This window comes from Neophocaena asiaeorientalis, unplaced genomic scaffold (genome assembly GCF_003031525.2).
Source record: "Neophocaena asiaeorientalis asiaeorientalis breed wild unplaced genomic scaffold, Neophocaena_asiaeorientalis_V1.1 scaffold119, whole genome shotgun sequence".
NCBI classification, from domain to species: Eukaryota; Metazoa; Chordata; class Mammalia; order Artiodactyla; family Phocoenidae; genus Neophocaena; species Neophocaena asiaeorientalis.
The window spans coordinates 3,721,834-3,732,452 of record NW_020175821.1 but is presented as its reverse complement, the minus strand read 5'-3'; the positions used below and the strand labels follow the sequence as shown (position 1 = coordinate 3,732,452).

Sequence of the window (10,619 nt, the reverse complement as noted above, 5' to 3'; positions counted from 1 at the left end):
ATAAAAAGAAGTACTATGAAACAAAATAATGTGGCTACATTTTAAAATTTTAGATTTAAAAATTAAAAACAATGAATAAAAGCAACAAGGAAGTGAATCCATTTATAAAAATATACATCTGAAAATAAATTCCCTGATAAGAAAAAATGGAATTGTTTCTGATCAGTCAGGAGTAAAGGTAGCTCAGTGAACAAAGATACTGAAAGTCTCTGTCCATAAGATGTGGTTAAATTCTTTTTTTTTTAATTAATTAATTTATTTATTTTTAGCTGTGTTGGGTCTTTGTTGCTGCACACAGGTTTTCTCTAGATGTAGTAAGCGGGGGCAACCCTTTGCTGTGGTGCACGGGCTTCTCAATGTAGTGGCTTCTCTTGTTGCGGAGCACGGGCTCTAAGCACGCGGGCTTCAGTCGTTGTGGCTCGCGGGCCTTAGAGCGCAGGCTCAGTAGTTGTGGCTCACGGGATTAGTCGTTGTGCGGCATGTGGCATCTTCCCAGACCAGGGCTGAAACCAGTGTCCCCTGCATCGGCAGGCAGATTCTTAACCACTGCGCCACCAGAGAAGTCCCCAAGATATTGTTAAATTCTAATGTTGGGCTTCCCTGGTGGCGCAGTGGTTGAGAGTCCGCCTGCTGATGCAGGGGACACGGGTTCGTGCCCCGGTCCAGGAAGATCCCACATGCCGCGGAGCGGCTAGGCCCGTGAGCCATGGCCGCTGAGCCTGCGCGTCCGGAGCCTGTGCTCCGCAACGGGAAAGGCCACAACAGTGAGAGGCCTGCGTACAGAAAAAAAAAAAAAAAAAAATTCTAATGTTGTCAAGCACTTGAAATCCTACCTTGCGATCGGGTTGGTGGCTTTTGGTGCCTGGAGCAGAAGAGTACGTGCAGCAGGCAGCTGGGTCACTGTCTCCCAACCACACGGCCCACACAGCTCCCGGCTCCTTCTCCCTCACCGCAGGAGACCTGGGGAATGGAAAATGGCCCGCAAATCTCCTCCCTCATCTGGGCCTTCAGCAAAGGGTTGGGCAGAACCAAGGGCAACACAGAGCCCCTTAGCCCACAGCACCGGCATCTACCTGAGCCCAAGTGCAGGGCCACTACCGGAAGGCCTGGGAGAAAATAACTCCCACTGCTCCTCAGCCGAAGTGGCCCAAGGGCCTGAAGGAGTGTGTCCTACTCATACCACCCAGAGCTCTCGCTCCCAAATGCTGTGGTCACACGTGTCCACCATTTAGTTTATTAGCTTTTAATTAGAGCTATAGGGTTTGAAGTAGGATCAAGGGTCTGATTTATTTACAGCTGCAGCCACTCTAATGCAATCAAGTTATGCAGTACCTGGAACATAGGGTGATGGTTATAAACGCAGATGCTGCATCCTAGCTGCCTGGGTTCGAACCCCAGGTCTACCTCTCCTTGTCTAAGCAACCAGAGACAAATTACCTGTTACCCCTGTTAAAAGATAATTAAAAACATTAAAAGGTGAAATCATGACTCTCATACGCATATTCAAGATCTATTTACCTTATCATTAATGAGGGAACCAGGTAGATGCTACAAGTCATTCAAAGGAGACTCCACAGAACAGACACATATATAGAACAGGAATATTGAGATCAACTTGTAAACGGAAGCAAACTGACTTTTCCACAAGAGGAGACTGTTGTCCCTCGAACAAACAGAATTTGAGTATCCATAGACAGGAATCATTGCATTGCCATCAGTTCTGTACAATTAGCAGTTGCAAACAAGCTGAAAGGCTCTAATCAGACAGCACAGAGGATGAGCTCTAATCAGATAGCACAGAGGATGTGCTCTAAACACTGCCAAGTTTTCCATTGGAAACACCCACTAATCTTTTCTTGCTTATTCCAAATCTACTTAAATCCTTTTGTGCCTCAATTTCCTCATAAAATGGAGATATAATCCAAGTGCCTCCCTCACTGTGTCGTGGGAAGGAGGAAATGAGCTAAGGTGTGCATTATTGAGCCCTAGTCACTGGACTGCAGTTGGCTGTTCCCCTCTCCTGTTTGTCAAGGTATAATAGATTTTTTCTACAGAAGCAAGTCATGACAACAAGCATGGATCAGTGCCCATCTTGTCAGATACTGTGCTGGTTTCTGAGGGGGACCACACCTCAGGTTCTGACCTGCCTTACTGTATGTAGCCCAGTGTGCTGACTTTAAGATCAGCTAAGGATGAAGGAAGGAGGGAAGGTATCAGCAAAACACAGCAGAAAATGGTGTTGGGTGGGTTTGGGTTCAGGCCCACTTAGGACAGGCATGAGGTCCTAAGGCTGGGGAGCCCTCCTGAGTCTTGGGAGGTGGTTAGGTCTGGTGGAGACATCTGAGAGGAGGCAGAGGGATGGCCAGAGGGAGGTGGCCACACATATCCTAGAAGTGTTCTAGAAGTCTGGGTCCCCAGAGAGAGAGAATAACCTCCTGATCGCCATGGCAACACATTCCCTGGGCTGAATACAACCAGACGCTTGGAACTACCAGTCAATCAACAAATGTTCACTGTGTGTCGTCTTGGGAGACTCAGTCCTCCAGGGACTTCTGCCCCTGCCTGTGCCCCCAGGATGTACTCCTGGATTCAGTGTCCTGGACAGGCAGCAGGAGAGCACTGGACTGGGGGTCAGGGGCCCTGGGTTTGCCGCTGGTCCCTTACTTTGTGTGGGACCTTGATAGATGCACCTATCTATAGTTTCCTCTGTGTAGTACCTACCTCGAAGGGTTGTTTTCAGGTTTCAATGAGATAATCCATGTAAAGCGCTCACAGTCAGTGCCCAATAGATGTATTTAATATTTTTTTCATCATCCTGTTAAGGACTTAGACTAGATTGCCGAAGTCTCTTCCACGAACAAATTTATGAGCTACTGCTTCTCTCCCCCCAGCCCCACCTGAGAGCCCTAGGGAAATGTCCAGAGCCTATGAGTGCCAGTGGTTAGCACTGGACTTCCCCTTGCTCACGGCGAGGTAGGGAAAGTAGGCAGTGCCACTAGGCCCCCCTCCAGGCAGGCACCTCAGGAGCGGGAGTGCCCCGCTGGGCCCTGCCTGCAGCACTCCTCGGGGCCGGCAGGGGACGCCCTGACCTTGTCAGACAAGTGCGGCCACGGGCAGCCCTAGCCTTCCCAGGTCTTGTCCCATGACCTTAGACCATAAAAATATCCAAGATTGTTAACATCATTTTTCAGAATCACTTCTGCTGAGGCTAGGAGTTTCTCTGTAATGGACATTACCATTCATTCAATCAATGAGCATAGACTAAATGAGCACCCACTCATGCCGGCACTGTTCTAGGTGCTAGGGTCACGGGAAGCGGACTGAGTTCTGTGTTAGAGGAGAGACTCCTTTTTTCTCGGAGAATACCTGGCTTATATTTATTGAGAAATGACTAGTGCCAGGCTCACTTCTGGTTGCTTTAACTATATTCTCTCTTGAACTCTCCTAGTAGTCTTGTGAGGTGAATGTTGTTTGACGTCCACTTTCCGGCAGAAGACGCTGAGGCACCAAGAGGTGGAAAGATGTGCCTTGGCCACACCCCGAATAAGAGGTGGAATGGAGATCTGAACCTGGGCCCACGGACTTCAGAGCCAACCGCCATGCTGCACTGGCCCTGACAGAGAGAGCAACAGGCAAATGGCGCAGTCTGAGGGCAGCCCAGACTGGAGGCAGGGCTTTCAGATGTCCTAAAAGGTGGTGGGAGAGGGGTAGGAGACGGTGAGAAGGGAGGGAAGTCAGAAAAGAGGCCAGCTCTGGGCACAGTAGAAAAACCTGGGGCTCTGCTCTCCGCCTGTCATCTTTCCCCTCCTCCCTCCCAAGCCCCTGTCCCCCACCCCATCTCCATCCCCCAACATAGGCAAAATCGTGCCTCCTGGGTTCTCAATTCTTGGACTCTAGGCCCAATTCAGCACCTTCTGGCTGTGCTTCTGAAGAAAAGTCACTTCTTTAATCCCTATGAGCCTCCATTTCCTCAACTGTAAAATGGGAATATTCTGCTCACACTGCTTTGGTGGAGTGGTACGTGAGAAAGCACGACAGAAAGGCCAGGTTTCATTGTTATTTTCCCCTCCTACTCAAGCAGTGCCCTGAGTACAAGCTTTCAGACCTCCAAAACACCTTCCCCTCCACCCACACCAAACTCCAGTCTCTCACTAACCTCAGCTAGCAGTGCAGAGGCCACCCATCTGGTAGCTAAATCATGTTAATATGTTCATGACGGATGGTTAGATACGTCACACTCACTCCACTTTTTTTCTTGTTTGTTTGTTTTTTGTTATTGTTTTTTGCTGTACGCGGGCCTCTCACTGTTGTGGCCTCTCCCGTTGCGGAGCACAGGCTCCGGACGTGCAGGCTCAGTGGCCATGGCTCACGGGCCCAGCCGCTCCACGGCATGTGGGATCTTCCTGGACCGGGGCACGAACCCGTGTCCCCTGCATCGGCAGGCAGACTCTCAACCACTGCGCCACCAGGGAAGCCCTCGCTCCACTTTTGGAGGCAACTTAGGCAATATTAAACAAAGAAAAGACTCTAATGGTGGGATTTCAGGTGCTGTGGCTCTGGGGAGCTTCAGAGAAATTCCCAGTACCCCACAGACTACACCCCATGGGCACCTTGTCCCCCCTTGTCTGGAAAGTCAGCCGTGTGTAGAATTGGGTGGCGGCACTCATGAAACACGTGTGAGCTTTACCAAGGTCTCCCCTTCTCATCGATGGTTTCCTTCCTTGCTGAACCTCAGGAAGGCGAGGGCCACCACACCCCAGGTTGTACGAGGAGAAACTGAGACCAAGAAAAGCAGGCGTGGTTATCACTCAAGTCGTTCCAGGCAGGCTAGAGGTCTGGGGTGTGAAGAACGCTGTCCTCTTCCTGCCTTCCTCCTCCCCCTACTTTTAAGAGTTTAGTGCGTGGGAGAAGGGGTCCCTATATTCATGATGATTAGGGATCCCAAATTTTTAAATTTCCTGCCTGGAATTGAAGGACAGGAAATTATGTAGCCAGAGTTTCTGTACAAATTACCCAGGTGTCCTAACTCCCCAAAGTAACAGATGCTCTTCATCTCTTGGCCTCTGTCATCATTCATCCTTGATTGTCCCGGGAAGCCCACTCTGAGAGACCAGCAGTTGCAGATTTATATGGGGAAACCTAGACAGACATAGTGAACAGACTCCCCGCCAGATCAGAGCCAAGTCCTGGTGATAACATCAATGAATCACTGACTTCAGTGAGTCATAATATCAAGCTTCGAGAGGCCTGCAGGATCTTTCTAGCCTGATGCTTTACCTTCTAGTTAGTCACAAGTAAGAAAACTGAGTGAGGCCCAGAGAGGGAAAGTGACTTGCCCAAGGTCACAAAGCTCATAATGGCAGAGTAGAGGCTGGAAACCCTGAGGCCCAGGCCCAGGCACTTTCCACTGCCCTTCACACCCCTCTGAATGTCCCACATAGCTGTCAGGGAGGCATAGGGCCCTCTCGATTACCCAAAGGCAGCTCAGGCTGTCTCCTAGCAGGCAGGCTCAGTGTCAAGCTCAGGCCTCCCTTGGGAAGGGAAGAGCCTGGGGCCCATCTTCACACCCCAGGTGCCAGGAATTGAGTTGAAGCCTATAGGAGGCAACTTCCTGCTTGGCCCTAATCCAAGGCCGTTTCACAATGGGGGGAAGAGCGCTGGGCTGAGAGTGCGAGGTTAGTGCTCCCTCCACCCTTACCCCAGCCCCTCTAAGACCCCCTGGGGACAATGAGCTAGTCCCTAGGGAGATGGAGGCTGGAGAGCCCATACTGGGAGTGCTCTGAGTGGTGCCCTGAGGTGGATAGCGGCCTCCTTGCAGGCGCCCACCACTCTCCTCTTTCCCTGGCCATCTACCTGCAAGCGTTCACACTGGGGGAATGCTGTGTAGCGGGAGGTGGTCCACTCAGGCCAGCCCCGTAATACTCTCGTTATTAGTCAGAGGGGAATCTGGAAGCAAGCTTGGAGATGGGCAAGGCCTTGGACAGCTTCCCATAATGAGCCATCATGACTACCGGGCAGAAAATTCCGGGCAGGGAAGCCCAAGTTGTTCTTTTCCTTCTCCTCCCCCAACGCCCCAGTCTGGGGTGACTGCAGTTCACACAGGAACCAGGACAGAGACGTTGGGACATTCAACGAGGATTTATTGTGTCCCTACCAGAGGGTCAGCTCTGAGCCCAGCTCTGTAAGGGATCTTGCCTGAAATAGGAGGCAGTGGTTAGGGACCCAAATTCTCCTGTCTTTAAGTCTTAAAGAGGAGACAAAACAAACCCAGGTGAAATGTCAAACCACAAATCGAGGCAGTGTGAGGTTGGGGCCCACACGCTCATACTGGACGGTCCAGTACGGCCGATGGTGGGGCAGGGGTGTCACCATGCACAAGGACGAGGGGACCCGGAGAACAGGGAGAAGTTGGCTTTACGGGGATGATGGGAAAGTCTTCCCCATAGGGGAGGCGAGGCAGGAGTGAACATACACATTCGGGGACGGGATCCCGTTTACACAGAATGAGGCTGGAAGTGTGCCTGGCCCTGGGCCGCTTCCTTCCTCTGAGCTCTCACTCCTTGAACCTGGTCTTCCTCTGTATCCACGGGAGGTCGCTGGGTCCTGGTGGAGAGCTAGGCAGGGGCGAGCGGGGTGCCAGGGAGCTCAGCCCCTCAGCCGGAGAGCCGTCTGACAACAGGAAGCAGCTGCAGCAGGTTCCAGGGCTGTGCTGGTGTCTGTCACTCTCCTTCTACCCCGGCTGCAGCCCCTGCAGAACAAACTGTTCTTCAAGAAGCTCTGGGGACAGAGGGCCCACACCTGCTCCCCAGGTCGGTTTGGACAAGCCGGGAGCCCAGCAGAGGCACACTATGGCCCAGCAGCCCCCCTCATCCCCGCCTCGCCTGAGGCAATGTAACACAGAACAAGAGCTTCGGGAGGAAAACAGGTGCAGACTCTTCATGCAGGCCTCATCCTAGAATTTCCCACGATGCCTCTAGAAATAGGACCTTAACTCCAGATTCCGAACTCTGAGCTCAGTGGGGATGCTAAGTGGTGTGGCTTTGCAGAAAGAGCACTGGTTTGGAAGTCAAAGTACAGCGTTTTCATCTTAATTCTGCCACTAAAAAGCTATGTGACCTTGGACAAGTCACTTCCCATAGGTGGACTTCAGTCTTCTTCCTTGTAACATGGGAAGTTGGGACTGATGAGCTCTAGGGTGACCTCCAGTTTAAAATGTGAGTCCAGCGCTCCAAGGGAGCTTTGGGGTTGCTGTGGTAACTGGTGCTCAGGTAGCTGGGAGAGAAATTAGGATGAGCGTCTGATTGAGGGCTAGATAAAATGGAATGGGATTCAGTTTAGGACCTGAGATGGTAGGGTTTTATTTCCCCAGATCCCCATGATAAAGAGAATTGGGTCTGTCAGACTGAGAACACCTCAAGAGGAGCTAATTTTATAGAAGGTTCCCCAACACTTGGTGAAGAGCTATAATCCTTCTAAATAGTTTGAGGTCATCCCTCAGTCACAGCTGCCCACCCCCACTTTGCAATGAGCTGGGAGAAAGGACACGCCTGAGAGCAGAGAGTGGGGTGCAGTAATGCAAGGAAAGAGAGAGCCCAACCCTCCCAATGCTCTTCCCCATATAAGCTGCTCCTTAAAATGCCTTCACCTGGGGACCAAGCCTTTCAGGCCACAGTTAAGCTAAACATAAACAGCTACGATTCTGCCTTCCTAGGACCTAGGGTATACTGGGAGAGACTTTCAGAGGGGAAGGGGGCTGGAAAAGGGAGAGAAAGGGGCAGTCCAGATATCACAGGAGCTGTGCTTTTTCTGAAGCCTGATCTAGGCCTGGTAGCTCAGACCAGTTCCCTGTGGGCAATGATGTAGCAGACCAGTTCCCTTGGGCTTCCTAAATGCCTCCTGGATCGCTTTCTGTAACCCTCCATGTTTGCCTCCCAGGCCTCAGCAGCACCTGAGGGAAGAATCCAGTTTAGCTCCCATCCATCTACTACCTGCTCATCGTCCAGTGGTGTGGGGGGCGGGGTGACGCTGCTCTCTGGCCTCCCACCAGGTCACCCACGTGGCTTAGACGCTGTCTTGAGTTGTTTAAGAAGGAGCCACAACCCTAGGCTCTTGGAGGCAGCTTCAGCACGGGGTGGAGTGTGGGGGATGGAAGGGAGCCTAGAGGGTGTGGGAGAGGGGAACACGCTGGTCTCCGCTGGCCTTTAGTCTGCAGGGCCGCACGCTGCCAGGACCAGTGTTGGCAAAAAAGCAAAGGGGGAGAGGACCAGACCATCGGCCAGAACACGCCAACGTGGGGCACTTCCCAACTGCAGCCCAGACACAAAGGTACATGCACGAGAAGGTGTGTGTTTGTTGACCTGGGTGAACACTGCCCATCACTACAGAGAAGATGCCAAAACTCTGTGTTTACCGTCAGGGCCAGTGGGGCTGGGACCTGCAGAGCCAGAACCCCCCAGCCCCTGCCTACCCCAAGACATTGCTTCTCACAGGAACAGAGGAAGGAGAGAGGTGGAGAGGCCTGCAGCAGAGGCCGCTTCTTCAAGGAGAGCTCAGCCAGGCCAGCAGCCCTCCTCGCTGCAATGCAGCCCTCTCCTTCTACTTGTCCAGGAGCATTTAATGAGCAGCTCCTTTGCCTGGGGCACCCTCCTACCCCCAGATCCCTTTCCCCCAAACATGCTACCTGGCAGGAGGCCCAGATTTCTGCATACGAGGAAACGCTTCAGCACAGCCCTTGTAGTACCAAGTTGTAAAGGCAGTGGGCTTTGAAGGACAGGAAGGATTTGGAAAAGCTGAAACTAGTGGACTAGTGAGCGTGGGAGGCTAGAGAGACATTTCAGACGGGAGGACAGGTTAGGAATGCATGTGATTTATAGGGAAGTTTGTAAGGAAGCCTCTTTGGTTGTACTTCTGACACATCTCTGACACCAACCGGGAGTCCCACAATTCAGTTCAGGGTCTGACACTAACTCCTCAGGCCTAGCTTCAGATCCCACAAGTTAAAGGGCAGATTCCCCCAGAAGACTGCCCTTACTTCAGATGACAGGTGCAGATAGAGTCCCCAGGCTACCCATACTTCTGTCTGACTTGGCTACAAATTCATACAATAGTTCCCAGTACCCTGCTTCAGGTTCAATAATTTGCTAGAATGACTCATAGAACTCACTAAATGTGCTATACTTAGAGTTTTATTATAAAATATAATTCTAGAACAAAGGGAAGATCCATAATAGGGAAGGTCTGGGGGACAGAGTGCAGAGCTTCCATGCCCTCTCCTCACGGATCAGGTGTGCCACCTCACCTGGTGTGTTCACCAAGCAGGAAGTTCCTCCAAGCTTCAGTGTCCAGAATTTTTATGTGGGGTTTCACGCAATAGGCACAGTTGATTAAACCATTGACCACGTGATTGAACTCCATCTCCAGTCATCCACCTCTCCCCAGAGAGGTTGGAAGTTGGGTGGGGTGAAATTTCCCACCTTCTTTCTAGCAGGGCCAGTCCCGCCTCACCCCCTTGCCCCCCTTCAAACCACCTAAGGACCTACCACTGGTCACCTCATTAGCATAAACTCAGTTGTGGCAGAAAGGGCTGGTTGTGAATAACAAAAGACATTCCTATTACTTAGGAAATAGCGTGCATTTTTTAAAGCTCTGTACCAGGTAAGGGGGACAAAGGCCAAATCGATTTTTGTATTATACCACAGTTGTAATGGATGTTCCCTGTATGGCAAAAAGGAGAGAGCTGAGGATGGAAAGATAGGATGGGGCTAATTTATAAGGTCAGAAATTGATAGGCAATCACCCCCTCCCTCCCAAGGAAGTGGAGGCAGAGGAAAAGTAGTAGAGACAACTCCTTCACTTTGGTACCTTGGTAGAGTCTTTCATCCTGTTTGTTTGTTCACTTTTCCCCCAGGTGTTTCATCCAGAAGGAGGAGTCATCCCCCAGTCTCTGCTTTGGCACCAAGGCCCCCCCGCCCCGCCCCATTCAGGTCTATCTACTGACATTCGCCCTAGCTGAAATACCACTTCCTTCTGGAAGCCTTCCCTGATTACCCCAGTGGGAAGTTACCCTGCTCTGAATTCCAAAATCCCTTTGGGTCAGTCAGTTCACTCTTGCCCTGTATTGTGACTCATATTCTTATCTCCCCAGTTTGGTCCTAAGCTCCTTGCCTTAACCCTTTCTGCTTCATTCGAACAACCAGCACTGTGTGTAACATTTTGTATAACATTTGTGAGCTCTCTGCAGGCATCCATGATTATCATCGGCCCCTCCTGTCCCTGAAGAACATGGTGCCTTCCCTTGAAGAGTCCTATCTCTCTGAATAGAGTGTGAATGTCTATCCCGCCAGACTGTGAGCTCCTCCAGGACAAGGACATGTCTCTATATTCCAAGCTTTAGCACAGCCTGACAAACAGTGGGTGCTCAGACATGTGCAGAATGAACTCAGTTCCTCCTAGAAAATGTAACCTTTCTCGCATTTAGGAAAGATCAGGAGAGTAGGGGGATGATTTATGACTTATACTGGGAAGAATGAGAAGGGGGCGCTATAACAAGGGCAAGGCTGCCCTTTTCCACAGGGTCCTGCACTTTCCAGGCCTCCTGCCCAGAAGACTGCTCTTGGTGG

At 51.2% G+C, this 10,619-nt stretch overlaps 1 protein-coding gene across 1 annotated transcript in view; it reads right to left on the bottom strand.

Annotated features, from left to right (window-relative positions):
• The window catches only part of SRP14 (signal recognition particle 14), a 15,004-nt gene extending 8,632 nt beyond the window's left edge, over positions 1 to 6,372 (bottom strand). Inside the window, exon 1 of the mRNA XM_024732605.1 lies at positions 6,286 to 6,372. Coding sequence (XP_024588373.1) covers positions 6,286 to 6,372 — 87 coding nt within the window. The remainder of the gene's footprint in view (positions 1 to 6,285) is intronic.
• Positions 6,373 to 10,619: the final 4,247 nt, after the last annotated feature.